The 16,044-nt window shown below is 39.3% G+C and overlaps 1 protein-coding gene across 1 annotated transcript; it reads left to right on the plus strand.

Annotated features, from left to right (window-relative positions):
- The first annotated feature begins 6,546 nt into the window (after positions 1-6,546).
- Positions 6,547-8,146, plus strand: CSN4 (COP9 signalosome subunit 4). Its single transcript, XM_065234377.1, has 4 exons — positions 6,547-6,795; positions 6,857-7,112; positions 7,177-7,853; positions 7,917-8,146. Exons 1-4 carry the CDS (start codon positions 6,633-6,635, stop codon positions 8,048-8,050), a joined length of 1,230 nt encoding a protein of 409 aa, XP_065090449.1. The 5' UTR covers positions 6,547-6,632; the 3' UTR covers positions 8,051-8,146.
- The last annotated feature ends 7,898 nt before the right edge of the window (positions 8,147-16,044 follow it).

Consider the following 16,044-nt stretch of genomic DNA (forward strand, 5'->3'; position numbering starts at 1 on the left):
CTTTTGCCGTATAAAACTCCTGTCCCGGAAGCTGCTTGTAGTCGGCTTTGACGTAGGTTTCGTCGTCCATTACCACGCAGTCAAACTTCGTCAGCATCGTCGTGTACAGCCTCCGGGATCGCGCTTTGGCCGTCGTATTTTGTTTATCATCGCGATTTGGAGTCACTACCTTCTTGTAAGTCGATAGTCCGGCTCGTTTTTTGGCTCGATGCACGGTTGTAGACGATACACCCAGCTTATTTGCGGCATCTCGGAGAGAGAGGTTAGGGTTTCGCTTGAAACTACCGGCAACTCTCTTTGTCGACTCAGCGGCTTCCGGTTTTCGATTTCCCTCCGATCCAGACTTCCTGGCTGTCGACAAACGTTCCCCAAACACTTTAATTACATTTGTAACGGTTGATTTGGCAACTTTTAGCGATTTTGCCAACTTTGCGTACGAGTAGCTCGGATTTTCGCGATGCGCGAGCAAAATTTTGATACGCTACTCTTCTTGCTTGGACGGCATTTTGACAACTGAAGAGTGAATTCCAAAATCGAAATAGGAGCAACATTCTACACACACACACACCTTCAAAATGAGGGGTGTTCAGGGTTTTTAAATGCAAAATTGAAAGAAATACGTCAAGTTGATATTGACCAAATTTTGACCGTATCACCCTTTATACGCCTTTATACTCAACTTTGTAAACTTCAAAACACGATTTCTAAAAAAACCCAAGATTAATTATTTTAAAACCATCACAGATTTGATTGTTAAGATCAACACTAACATCCAGTGAAGAAAAATCTGAGGTACATGAATGTTGCAAAAAAAGTGCCTTCAGACATAGCGTGTAACATTTCTAGATAAATTCTCTCAATTAATGATTAGAGAGATTAATTGAAAGAATATCAATCAAAGATTAAACAGACGCTTGTTACTACTTCCTCCATGATCACAGAATGTGAATTATGGCATAAATTACATATTTTTTCAATGTGCACAAATAAATTAAATTAATAAAAACTGTACAAGCAATTATTTTGGCGTACCACGACAATTCCCAACTAACATTTTCAGCTTTATAAGCCAACTTTTCCAGCATTGTGCTGTAAAGTAGTTGAAACAAAGATGCAGATACAGCTACAAGCAGAAGCTAGCAAAATAGTTTTTGAGAGCGTTTTCTCAACTTTTTCACAACCATTAAAGGGTGTCCACGATGAAATTGCCACACTATGAAATTGCTCTAACTTTTTAACCGGTGGGTAGAATTTAATGAAAATTTGGGTGGATTTAGTTCATAGTGCATTATTTACATCCTGCAAGTTTTAAAGTCCTGTGATCAAAACTCGCGGAAATGGAGTCGAAAGAACAGCTCGTGCGTGATAAAATCTTGCGCATTCATCACGAGAACAAGGATCTCTCGCATCGTTCCATCGCTAAAACGTTGGGAATCGCGAATTCCACGGTGTCGCGAGTGATTAAGCGGTTCGAGGAACGGTTGACCACCGATCGGAAGCCCAGAAGTGAAGGAAAAAGTATTTCGTACAACACCAAAAATCACAACCGCGTAGTTGGGGCCTTCAACCGAAATCCGAACGCCTCCGATAGGGATGTGGCTAAGAAGCTGCACCTAAGCCGAAGTTTTGTCCAGAAGGCCAAAACTAAGGCTGGGCTTCGAACGCTCAAGGTTCAAAAGGCCCCTAATCGCGACGAGAAGCAGAACAAGTCCGCCAAAACCCGTGCCAGGAAGTTGTACCTCAACATGCTGACGAAAGTTGAATGCTGCATCATGGACGACGAAACATATGTGAAGGCCGACTTCAAACAGATCCCCGGCAACCTGTTTTTCATGGCCAAGGATAAGTTCAGCGTTCCGGAGCATGTCCGCACTCAGAAGATGTCCAAATTTGCGAAGAAATTCCTGGTTTGGCAAGCCATCTGCACGTGCGGGAAGCGGAGTGCACCTTTCGTGACCCAGGACACGATGAACGGACAGGTGTACATAAAAGAGTGCCTCCAGAAGCGGCTGCTTCCTCTCCTGAAGGCCCACAACATCCCAACAATCTTCTGGCCGGATTTGGCCTCATGCCACTACTGCAAGGACGTGCTGAAGTGGTATGCGGACAATAAGGTCAATTTCGTGCCGAAAATGTTCAACCCTCCCAACACTCCGGAGCTCCGCCCCATCGAGAAGTACTTGGCGATTATGAAGCAGCACCTTCTTAAACGACCTAAGGTAGTGAAGACAGTCGAGGAACTGAAGAAAGTATGGGTTTACATGCAAAAAACGGTTGATTCACAGGTTGTGCAGAATCTTATGGCCGGGGTTAAGGCCAAGGTGCGGGCATTTGCGTATGGACTGTAAATAAAATACGAGTAAAATGGTAAAATGAAGTTTAATAGTTTATTCGCAATCCCTGAAAATTTGATGGCAATCGGATGAAAACTCGAATTTTGCGAATCAATTTTGTGTGTGGCAATTTCATCGTAGACACCCTTTATTCAATTTGTCAGTCGCACTGAATTACATCAGCCAATAAACGCTAATGTCACTTCTATACACATACTAATCAACTTTCAACTTGTAGCTGCAAAACAAAGCTAACAAAGTGAATATATTACTCATTTGATGGCTTCTACACAACCAACCACTCTTGCTTAATAACATAAACATCAAAAGTGCTTTTTCAATAACGAAACAACCTGTACTCAGCTAATTAACTGTGTTAGTGCTACTTTGGAAGCAATTTTACAGTCAGCTAGGTTTTATTTTTAGACGTGTGCAGTTCCACAGCTTTTACTCTGCTCCTTTACAAAGCTGAAGTAACTAGTCGAGAAAAGTGATTCATGTGCACTATTATAAAGCCTCTACTCAACGGTATTATTGTAGAAAGTCATGTATATTTGTTTACGTCAGTTCAAAGTGTTGGCGTAGCGAAGTTGGTAGTGTCAAGGTTTGCCAATACGGTCGTCTCAAGTTCGATTCCAGGTTCCGGTGCAGGGTAAATAATTTGGTGGTGTGCTTATAGCTAATTTCGAATAATTTGATTTGCACAGCAAAATAAACTCAATCAATTCCTCCAAAAAGAAGCGTAAATAATATTTAACCCGGCTTCAAGAGAAAGCTGTGTAGTGATTATTGGATACCCGGGAAAAGGTTGAGTAAGCGCCTTTCAAGTTCACACACAACTAAACAGCAGGATAACAGCTGTATTGAAGCGTTAATGGATATGCAATAAGAGCTTGTCACAACCGTCCCAACAGTCATAAGTAGCTGACTAAGTTCGCCAGATTTGTTTGTATAGAGATTGAGTAAAGGTTTCCTCATATCGTAAAACGTTTGAATACAGCTTGAGGCTGTATAAATGATATGAGTAAAGCGTTTACATTGCAAAAAATGTTAGTTGGGTTGTTAAACTAATTTTAATCTGTGAATATTGTGAGTACTTACACAACGGTTATTAAGGAGTCATTAAAAAGTGCTATAAACGCTTTTCACCGCTTGCTGTATAGTGATTATTTAGGAGTCATAAAAGAGTGTAACAAACGTCTCTCAGGTTCAATCTCTAATACATTTCGAAGCAGCTGTTAGGAGGTGTCTACAAACGTTGTATTAGAGCTTTCACCAAAACAATAAAGCTTGACTTTAAATATGTATCTATCAACGTTGTATAAAAGTTGCTTCTATCCGGTTGTTAAGGAGTCATTGAAAAGTGCTATAAACGCTTTTCACCGCTTGCTGTACAATGATTATTTAGGAGTCATAAAAGAGTTCAACAAACGCCTCTCAGGTTTACTCTCTACTAAATTTCAAAGCAGCTGTCAAGAAGTGTCTACAAACGTTGTATAAGAGCTTTCACCAAAATAATAAAGCTTGAATTTAAATATGTATCTATAAACGTTGTATAAAAGTTGCTTCTACTCCTATACCGCGTATACATATAATGCTGTAGTTGAACAGGTTCTCCAAACCAGTGTAAACAAGAGTTTTACAGAAGTTGTAATAAACAAATTGTACAGTTATTATTCAGCATGCAGTTGAATAAAATCACAATGGAAGCGTTTCTTCAACAAGAAATTGATTTTGGGTAAACGTTTTACTGAATACGTTAGACAACACCTTTGTGTTGCAGTTGTATAGGTTCTCCAAACCAGAGTAAACAAGGGTTTTATAAAAGTTGTGGTGAACACATTGTGCAATTATTATTCAACATGCAACTGAACAAAATCAAAACAAAAGCGTTTCTTCAACTGGAAATTGTTACTTGGGATCTCTTAAAACCCTTAAAACTCCCACCCCTTAAATTAGGAGTAATAACTTTTAACATTAAGGTTCTACAAAGGGTAAGTAATTTTGTGTTCTTCTTCTTTTTTAAATATCATAAAATCATCATCATTAGTTTACACATACATGGATATATTATGAACACAAAAATTTAAAACATGTATTTCGTAACTTTAAATCGAAAAATTCCTGGATAAAACACATTCACTGTATTTACTTACTTTTGTTCTTCGAAGTATAGCACAATTGGGTTCTTTAATTTAAAAAAAAACATGTATCGGTTTTTATACATCATCTTAAAGAGCTTCGTTTTCTGGGCACAGCGATATTTTTTTCGAGCCCACACACTTTCATCTCGATTTTTAAATCAAAATTTAAAGCAAAATAATAACTTCACTGTTTGACACTAAACTAGCAAAATGACAGCTCGCTCCCATACAAAGTGACACCGAGGGGCGCTAATAAGGTGATTTTTGCAAATGTAATCGTACTTATTTAAAATAGTTCCAGTGTACCAAAATTGATGGAATTTTGGGTTTGGGTTCCACTTTTAATGCAGATTACGAATATGCATTTACCTCAATACCCTTAAAGAACCCAATTAAACGCAATCGAATACACGAAACTCAAAACGACTGCTTCACAAAACTCTTGGTGAACAAAATTTATCACAAAGAAAACCATTTCTACTTTATTGCTTTGCTAGCAATCGTGAAAATTAACATTGAAACAGCAGTGCCAGATGTATTGCCTCTAGCAATGAATTTAAGTTTATTAAAACAATTAATTGTGAATTCTGACGCATTAACATAGATGAGCAGATGTATTTAATGGTGGATAAATATCAAAAACTGATTAAATAAAACAAATGACCATTTTAAGGCATTTTACGGGTCCAATTAAAAAGTCACAGAAGATTGAATTCAACACTAACAGGGTTGATGGCAGCAGTGCACGTAGCCTGATGGTATTCACTAAAAAAATATTGAAATCTAAATAATATAAAAACTACGCTAAATCGCAACTCTCCGTACCGACGCAAAGGTCGGTATAAAGGGAGAGAATGTAAACTTAGTATAAAAATGTTTTATGCGTTCCGTAGTATAAAATTGAAATATACTTACAATGCATAGATACGGTTTATTCGAGAGAATGTATTTTTCCCTTCTTTATTTTATTTATGGTAAATATTATTGTTTTCAAATCAAAATTGAACTTGTCTCAGGAAGGTTTTTTAATTATTTTATTTTTATGAATATTATTAAAAAATACATACCTTTTCGATGTTCATTAGGATGAACTCGTGCTCACGCAGTCTAGCTGCCCAGCTGATCACATGCGCTGTATAAATCCGCCGGAACGAAGCTCTTCACCAGCACGAAGCTCCGAAGAGAATCCAGATGATCTTTTTGCTATCATTTTAGAAAACACTGATCGAATTCCACTTTGTTATTCGGACTTAGTATAATTTTGACGAAAATTTTAATCGAACCGATGTATAAATTTTGAAAATCCATAAAATGCATAATTTTTAATCTATATTCGTTTCATAATATTTTTGAGTGTTCACTTTTCCGCTCAGGGGTGTAAACAAACTTGCATACAGCGCAGTCTGGCAGTGTGAATGTTTTGTCTGCTACATTCATATCCACTAAGAGATGGTTAAGTCAACAATCAATACGAAACTAACGATTTTAAATTGGCTCACCACTTTAGTAGCCTATTGGTCCCAAGCAAACGATTAACGTACCCTATTCTAGTAGAAATTCTATTACTACACTATGTTTGTTTTGATTCACTATGAAAGTTTGACAGATAACATCAGGGGTGTGTGGATTCATGCAGAACATGCAGGGGTGAGTGAAATAGCTTGGGACTGCTTGGGACCGTTGTTCTAGTACTGAGTGAGCCAAAAATAATAATGATTTTCTTCGGGACCCAGTGGTCTTAGAGTTACCTCTATGGTTAAGTTTTCCTCACCATACCAGTTGATATTTATGAAAAATTGGCAGTTTTGGCGTGGGGACATGCACTTCTAATGAATTTTACCAACACATTTATAAAATGATGATCGAAGAATATTTCAAAAAGAAGAAGTAAACAAAATAAATGACCCTTTGTAGAACATTAACTGATGAGCTCCCCTTATGTGTTACATAATATATGAACGACCCTGTGAAGAATTATGGGCTAACTCGGCGTGATTATGAAAAATACTCACATGTCAATCTACCAAAACATTTTTTCTGTCGGTTGCCTTTCACAAAATTTGTGACGATAAAAAGTGTATTCTTGTACCTTTGTTACGGATTTAGTGGCGTAACCAACGAATAAGTGCTTCCTTGTGGGAATTTGCGACCAACCATGGCCATTTCTCAATCGTCCCTTCGGAATCAGCTAGCGTCGTTAACAATTTCGTCGGGAATCCACAAGGAGCAAGCCGATAAGTACCGGGGTCTGCTGGATCAAATTCTGCTTAATACTGGCAATGAGCTGGTGGATACATTGAAACTCTTTATCGAAGCAAGTGAGTATCGTAGGATGGCTATTGGATCGGATATTTTCATCGTTTATATACTTCATTTTAGTTGTCAACGAACATGTAAGTCTGGTCATTTCTCGGCAAGTCTTGTCCGATGTTAGTACACATCTGACTAAATTGCCGGATGATATCTCCAAGGCAGTGTCACACTTTACGCTCGACAAAGTGCAACCCCGTGTGATCTCATTTGAGGAACAAGTGGCAAGCATTCGCCAACATCTGGCACAGATTTACGAACGTAATCAAAATTGGAAGGAAGCCGCTAACGTACTCGGTGGCATTCCGCTCGAGACCGGACAGAAGTAAGTGTTAAATGGAGATATGTGTGGTAGATACTAACTAATCCTTAATTGTTCTCTACACAAGGCCTTACTCATTGGACTATAAGCTGGAAACGTATCTCAAAATAGCACGTCTTTACATGGAAGACGAGGATCCCGTACAGGCTGAAGCTTTTATCAATCGTGCCTCTATCCTTCAGGCTGATACAAAAGATGAAAAATTGCAAATTCTGTACAAAGTGTGTTATGCTCGTGTTCTTGACTATCGTCGGAAGTTCATTGAAGCGGCTCAACGGTACAATGAACTGTCATATCGTACCATCGTTGACGAAGGAGAACGCATGACTGCTCTGAAGAAAGCGCTGATTTGTACCGTTCTTGCGTCAGCTGGTCAACAACGGTCTCGTATGTTGGCTACCCTGTTCAAAGACGAACGTTGTCAGCACCTACCGGCTTACTCGATTTTGGAGAAGATGTACTTCGACCGCATCATTCGTCGGTCGGAGCTGCAGGACTTCGAAGCATTGCTTCAAGCTCACCAGAAAGCGTGTACCGTGGATGGTTCGACCATCCTCGATCGGGCAGTGTTCGAACACAATCTGCTGTCGGCCAGTAAGTTGTACAACAATATTACCTTCGATGAGTTGGGCTCTCTGCTGGAAATTCCTCCGCATAAGGCTGAACGTATTGCCAGCCAGATGATCACCGAAGGTCGCATGAATGGTTATATCGATCAAATTGATGGGGTGGTACATTTCGAAAGTAAGTTTTAAATTTGTCGTATATCGAAAGTACCTATTACTAATTGGATATTTTCTTTTTAAGCTCGTGACATTTTGCCTCAGTGGGACAAGCAAATTCAAAGTCTGTGCTATCAGGTTAATGGTTTAATCGAAAAAATCAGTGCAGCTGAACCTGAATGGATTTCCAAGATCATGGACGAAGAAATGTGCACTTAAGTGACGTTGGACAGGCGATGCATAATTATTATTCTTAAATAATTCATTGTATTTCATAAGAGTTTGATATAAACGGAACTTAATTGAAGTGTGAAAGCTTATTTAGTAGAGGTGCAATAGTATAATACAGCCAAGTCTCCGGACGATAACGGTAATCGTCGTTATCGATCATTTTCCCTGTGAGTGGTAAGATTTTCAAATTCCTGTTGGTTGTGGTAGCAAAAACAATGAAGAACCATACAATCAATTGTGTTTGAAGCAATTAAACGGGGCCATTTAGAATTCGTATAGCTGGCACCCCTACTACTTGCTCCACTTGGTCTAACCACCTAGCTCGCTGTAATCCTCTGCATCTTATAGCGGTCAGATCCGAGACAAACACCATTTTTGCGGAATTGTTGTCCGGCATTCTTACAACGTGTCCCGCCCATTGTACCCTTTCAGCTTTCTGGATACTGGGTTCGCCATAGAGATGTGCCAGTTCATGGTTCATTCTTCTCCTCCATACACCGTTTTCACATATCCCGTCAAAGATGGTTCTAAGCACACGTCGTCCGAAAACGCCCAGTGCTTGCAGGTCCTCCTAAGGTATTGTCCACGTCTCGTGCTCATAGAGAACTACCGGTCTTATCAGCGTCTTGTACATGGTACACTTAGTACGGGTGTGAAGTTTATCAGACCTCAAAGCCTTGTGGTATCTAAGAACGACTTCCGATAATAAGGCGTCTTCCAATTTTTCTGCTTCAGTTGTTAACCAAAGTTACCAATGATCCGAGGTACACAAATTCATCCGCAACCCGTCGGTTATCTCACTTTTGCCTATGCGAGCTCTCTTTCGCGCTCGGCTTCTCCAGCCAACAGATAGAGGACGTATTCACCTTTAATCCAACCTTTGCAGCTTGGCGTCCTGCTCTGCCACCGCCTGGAATGTTCTTCGGACCTTGTCTACGTCATCAGCGAAACAGATGAACTGGCTGGATCTATTGTAGATCGTGTCCCGCATGTTTCAAAACACCTTTTAGCGCTGGTAGTGCTGATTTTTAACAGTATTTCTTCGGAATATTCTCAAGAACTTTTTTAAAATTATCCACCTTTATTTAAAGCATCTGAAATAAGCTTTAAAAAAATATGGCATTACTGAAATTCTCTGCAGAACAATCCACACAATTCTTGGAAATTGATTATCTTAGAAATTGTTATTGATTCTTCAAGGAATCCCAACAAACAATTCGAACTGATTAAAGGCTGAATAAGCCTGCATAAAGAAGCAATATTTTTGCCTGAATTCTCATGCTGCTTCCAATGTTTGTTGGGATTCCCTGAATGTTCCTACCATAACTCAATTTTAAATTTACTTTAATCCTCCTCAGAATCCCCGGCTATTAACCTTAGAAATGGCTTAAATTTCTGTTCAGAATAATCTTGGACTTCCCCCTAAATATTAGAATTCAGAATTTTCAAAACTAAAATCCAACTGAAATACCTTTTAAACTATTCTCAGAATTCCTTTGAGATTGTATACTCAAAGTTCAATTCCATTTAAATTAATTTCAGAATTTCTATCGAACTCTTCACAATTCTTCTGGAATTATCCTCAGAAAACTTCTCAAAATTATTTTTAAACTATTCGCAGAGTTCATTATCATTACCCTTGGAGTTCACGGAATTTCCTTGGAATTCTCATCAAAGCTCTCTTCAAAAACAATCAGAACATATTTTGAATAGGGGAAATGGATGTAATGTCGGCCTAAATGCCCCTAATTTGTGTCCATACATAATTTCAGCAATCGACTAAATTTTCAATAGCGACCAAAATTATCCATTAGTACCGTCCCAATGACGTGTTCATCAAGATAAAATTGATAAATAGCAGATTTTTAGGGATTAGAGCCATTTCCCCTACTTATTAGAATTGCATCCTCATCCAATTCTTCTTAGAACTCTCTTCTCTCAATTATATTGAAATTCTTCCCAAAATTGTTATTGAGCTGAATTTTGCGTCTTTAATCATTTAATATCAAAAGCAACGCTCAGCTTTCGCTTTAAACCAGGTTTAGGATATAAGAGGACGTGAAGAAATCAGCCCACACAGAGCACCTCAATTTACATGAGACTTTCATAGTGTGTAGTTTGGTATTCTTCTCTAAAATATATTGATGTTATCCCTAGAATTCCTTCTCTTCAAATTTCCATTGGAATTTTCCATAAATTTTTTTGATCATTCTTCAAAGACTTCTGAAAATCTAGTTCAGAAAAGTTTCCAAGGATCAGAATATCAGAATATTTTCCCCGATTTGTCATCAAAATTCTATGACAATATTTATCAAGTAATTCATGATACTGTTCCGGTAAAGGCTCGTAGACATTCTATGCATTTCCAACAACCGTGGCGGAATGCGCAATTGCGTAATCTGCGTAACCGTCTGCGTAAGGTACGTAAATGTTACTTTCGCGCCAGGACTGCTGAAAACAAGTATGGTACGCAGCTTGCAGAAGCCGAGTACAACAGTTGCACGAAGTTCGGTTTCGTAAGTAGGTATATCGATAACCGGTCAGTCTTGCTGAAAAATCCAATCGTTCTTGCCGAAATGCTGCGATGCCCAGGGAGGTACTGAGCCAGTCAACAGCTTCTGATACACTGCTTGGTTCACTTTCACTCCTTTGTCTATGAAGATCAACGGGGTTTTACCGGTGTGAGTTATTCCAGCCCAAGACACGATGGAAGCGGGATGATGACTCCTTGAAATGAAATATTTCCTCGATTTTTAAAAGCAAAACGAAGTAACTTGTAGCCGACACTGGCCGATCTCTGTTAAGCCTGCGGCTTAAGCGCCACTCCGGTAAAGGAGACCGCAGGCCACGTTGAGTTTGCCCGGATGAGACTGCCCCAGGGCGAGTCCAAGTGAAAATCTTCTTAGAAAGAAGAGATCGAGCCAGCTTGACTACTACCGAATTTTATCGATTAGAAACCTCTATTACGAAACAGCATAATCTCTCACAACCTCGAAATGACTCCAAACAGCTCCCGGTAAGAGAATACACAAACCCTAAACGACGTTCCACGTCAAGTTCTCCTCATCGGTAGTTTCCCTTAAATTCCGCCAGAGGCGCAGCTGCAGTAAAAGAGGTACGCAACATAACAGTCAAATTCCGACCATGCGGAAGACAACAACAATTAAACGGACCCGAAAACAACGTAAAGATACTTTTTTCCTCCCATTCTAATCTTTGATAGGACTGATCAACAACATTACATCAATTTCAAATCAAACATTTATTTCACAACGGAAAACGGTAAGTTGAGATTTTATTATGAACTAATGCATGCTTTTACGAAATTTCCATTGTTTGTATATTTTCTACTCCTCTTTATTCTATTTCTCTATCTGGTCCTATCCTTGTGTGCGTAACTACCTATCTGTGCTGTGCTCTTGTGTCTCTTCTTGACGAATCCCACGACGATGCAGCAAGCGGGGAACGGCAAAGCTTGGCACCCGGGTGTCTAACATTGATGGGTTGGGTGGGCATCCATGTATGACGTTACGTGCGCACGTTTGTCTTACCGACACCCAACCTTACAATTCTTGGACTTCTCCAAATGTTAGCAATTCATGCTCTTCGACCTTATGGTCGGCAAAAAATGTCCTCCGTGGCGCCCTCGCCGGACGCCACACTCAACGAAAAAACAGAACGGACTCACCAGTTGGTTTAGCTGCTGATGATTGCTGCGCTGCTGTTACTGGCGCGGCGACGATGCTACTTCGATCGATGCGCGTTCGACCGTTGGTGTTGAACGGCCAACGATTTCCACGTGGGTGGATGAACCACAAAGCCCCGCTCAGCGATGTAGATGCGGATCGCTTTCCACCGGACAAGGTGACGGTTGCCGGGATTATTCGCCCCGGGGATGCAGATGCTGACGTTGGAAGCGTGAACGTAGCCGTTGGCTGGGGAAAAGAACATTAAGCACAATGCACAGATTTCTTTTAACGAGCACATTACCTGGTCTAGCTTATTTTTCGCACACACAAAGCCTAGCCTAAGACGCACACTACGTTTAGATTTATAACTATAACTAAACAACGACGAGGAGAAATTAGAATTGAAGTATAAAAGTACAACGTGACTCACTTTACAAAACGAAATAATCACGCGAACAAAACGAAACACTTCCACTGCAATCTGCGGTTCGGACGAAAGTGAAGCGAAACCGTGACCTCAGATTAGGGAAGGTGACCTCGGCCGAACTTAACGGAAGTTCGATTTTCCCGCGAACTTCTTCGAACGAGATCGGTAATGCGAGAGATTATTCCGATCGCTGGTCCTTCGTTCAAAGTCGGGTGTAGCCACACTCTCTCTTTTCCCAACTTTCCCGAAGATTTCACTGGACTCGGCCTTGGGAGAAATTGTACAAGGTCGAGTGGCTTTACTCACGAGACATTCTATTTTTATAGTAAATCGACCAGTGTCGTTTTGCTACTGGCATAGTTTTTGGCGTATGGATTAGATCTATTTCATTCTTATTTTACTATTTACTATTTACAACATGTACGTTAGACTGATGCAAAATTTGACTTTTTCGCTCCACAGTGCTTAAATGGTTTCAAATCGGGTCCTGATTAGCCTCTCAAAGTTACAACTCATTTGGTTAGAAACAGACTTCGCACAAGACATTTGAAGTTTACATGTAAATTACTATGGGAAATCTCAACTTTTTGTTCATTGCCTTCTAGTCTTTTTCCATATTGGGTTGCGAAACAGTTCGATAGCCATTCTTATAGAAAATTTTCTCAGCTTCAACTTTGCTGAAGATTGTTTCTATGTAAAACGAGAAAAAGTTATTAATAATTTAAGAGATTGGTAAACTTATGACATGATCAAGCAGCTGCTCTGTAGGCAACACTGTATTTTGCAGTGTGACATAGTAGCCATGATTTGTGTGTCCTATTCAACGCCCCAGAAACACCAATGTTGTCTGCTGAGCAGTTGATTGAGCATGATCATAAGACATCAGCGCATTGAACCATTGATAACTTTCGATCCCTGCATTTAATTAAAAAGTGGTCTTGAGCAAAGTTGTAGCTGGGAAAATTTCCTACAAGTACAGTTGAAAACTTTTGAAGCAGACCAATATGGTGAATTATTAGATAGACATGAACAAAAATCTTGGTTTTACCATAGTAATTCCCATACAAACTTCAATTGGTTTGTGCCATCTCAGTTTCTCACCAAATGGGTTCAAATTTTGAGAGGTTAGTCAGGATCCGATTTTGAATCGTTTAAGTATTGTGGAGCGAAAATCTCAAATTTTGCATCACTCTAATGTACGTACACTTGGTATACCTGCTACAAACTACCGATCATTCTGGTGGTTGTGATTCAGTATAAGTGATGCTGTTCGATAGTGAAATTTTTTCATCGATAAACAGAACTGATTGATAGCGGCTGCCCAACCGGTTCAGAAGAACCTTAACTTTTCTGAACCGATTTGTTTTCATAGTGTCATTCAAGTTGTGGAAAATTTCGACATTTCCAGTGATTTCACCAACTTTCGGATGGGAATTGTTAAATTTCGCTTGATTCGTCACCGGATTGTCTCGCGCATTTGTGGAGTCCGAACGGTGCGTTTTTCCCTCTCCCGACGCGGTCCTCTAGCGTTACAAGCTTCTGGAATCATTTTATTGATTCAGTCACAGTAGATTTCGCCATATTCAGCGTCTTTGCAATCTGACACAGTTTTTCCTTGACTAAAAAGTTCAACAACAGCTCCGCACAAACTATTCGGTTTTATTTTGCAAGATTTTGAAATCATAACTTTATCAAATTTGCTGCGTACAGGACTTTACTTTAAGAAAATTGCTGCGTATAAAGACAATAGGCGAGATAATAAACTATATAGGTATGCTTATTTTAATCCGGTTGGTAGTGTAGAGGTATGCCGTCAATGTTTGTACGGATAATTTGCAGACACCCTGTAGTAATCATATTGACTGCATCAGTGTGCTCCGGGATATCAACTTCCACGCTTCAGTCCATCGTCTCCGCAATACGTACCTCTTGTGGACTCCTGGGCATCGTACTACTTAAGGCTATAACAATACACTAAACAAATGTTGCAGATTACTCAATGATGTGTGTGTGTGTGTGTGATGCTTTTGATTTTAATATTAGTAAACTAGTTTTTAAGAATAGAATTATTTAAATCCCGATAATTCAGTATGTGTGGCTTCAATGCCAAAGATAGTGATTTAAAATAAATAAATTCAATGCTTTTCCCAGTTTTTTTGTGTTTTAACGTGTCATGGATTTTTTCGGTTCACTGATCATCAGGGTAATTGTTTATTTTTTTTACAGATATGCATGTTTCATCATAACTACTGTAGACTCCCTTAGTACCAAATACTCAATTGATAGATTTTTATAATATTTTTATTCAATTTCAAAACCGTCACAATAGCGTATGGTTGTGACTTTACACACTATTTCAAAACTATCCAATTTGGGTATAATCCACCCAAATCGGCCATAACTGAACCTACCCAAAAATGGGTAAACTATGTTGGGAGTGACAAGTTGACAAATTAATAATGTCGATCGGATTCACGGATTTGGCAACTTTTCACTCCCAACATGGTTAGTTTACCCATTTTGGTAGTTCTCACATTCTAACTTGTCCCCTTGTGTTCATGCGGTAGTGGAAACGAATTTGAATGATACGTGATCATTAGTCAAATACTCGGGGCAAGACAAGGGGGGGAGGTGGCTGTCAAATACGAACAATCGTCGCCTACCTCGCATAACTGGTTCCAAACGTAAACAAGCCATAAGAAACCTACAGCGTTTGTTTACGTTTGGAACCAGTTTCATACAAGATGATCAGTAGGCTGATTTGACAGCACATCCCCCCCAGGGGCAAGAAGGTCACCCTAACGATAGTGCGTTGTTATATGCGATTCCGTGAATATTTATATGGATTTATGCACCGAATTGTAAGTTTATAACCTTGTCTCCATGTATTATTATTGAAATTAAAATTAAACCCCATAAAAACCAGGGGTTTGACATATAGTTGAATACACTTACTCAACATCAAAACAACAAAACATATCATGGTACCGCTTACAACGTTGCAGATGTTCGGTACGCAGCAAACTTAAGCGATATGACAGCCATATCCATCCCCTGATAAAAACACGTTAAGGATTTTTTTCAAAATGTCATGTCGTACCTGCTCTAAAAATGCTATGGGGCAAGAGGGCCACTCTTATGGGACAAAAAGGCCATAGGTCTGAAATGAAGAGAAACTGATAAATGTTCATTTATAAACAACAAATAACCTTTCTTAAGGATGCCAGCAACTACTTTTATTGTTTGTTCCACAAACATATTGACTTATCCACATGGTATATACTGGCCAAAAAATATAAACCATGTGCGCCAAAGAATTCAAAAGGAAACAATGTTCGAGATACTATTTCAGTACTAACATTTGAAAACGGCACAAAAGCCATTTGTAAACAAATGGTTTGTGGGCCCTTTACTCACTACTTGAAGTACACCCACGCGACACAACAGCAACATCGGGTAGGGGAAATTTTCCCCTTCCTGACGATGCTGTTGGTTTGCGTGGGCGTTCTTCGGGTAGCGAGTAAAGGGCCCAAAAAACCATTTGTTTACAAATGGCTTTTGCGCCGTTTTCAAATGTTAGCACTGATTTTTTATACAGTTTGTTTTCCAAAATTTCACGAAAACAATGAATATTGGAAACATAAATGCCCCATTGTGCTAATTTCTGAAATTTTTTATACATAAATCATTTATGTATAAAATGTAGGGATGGCACTCTTGCCCCATATGATCTATTAAAGAAAATATTTAATAATTTATTGTTATTAATGTTTCAATCAACCATCAATAGCGACGTCTCAATGCAGAAATTGTGCATTTTTTTACGACTTCGATTCGGACAGAAGTTTCTAGAATGCTTCATAGGA

This window comes from Ochlerotatus camptorhynchus, unplaced genomic scaffold, assembly GCF_037179485.1.
Source record: "Ochlerotatus camptorhynchus isolate MF236.1 unplaced genomic scaffold, CSIRO-AGI_Acam_v1.1 ptg000038l, whole genome shotgun sequence".
NCBI lineage: Eukaryota > Metazoa > Arthropoda > Insecta > Diptera > Culicidae > Ochlerotatus > Ochlerotatus camptorhynchus.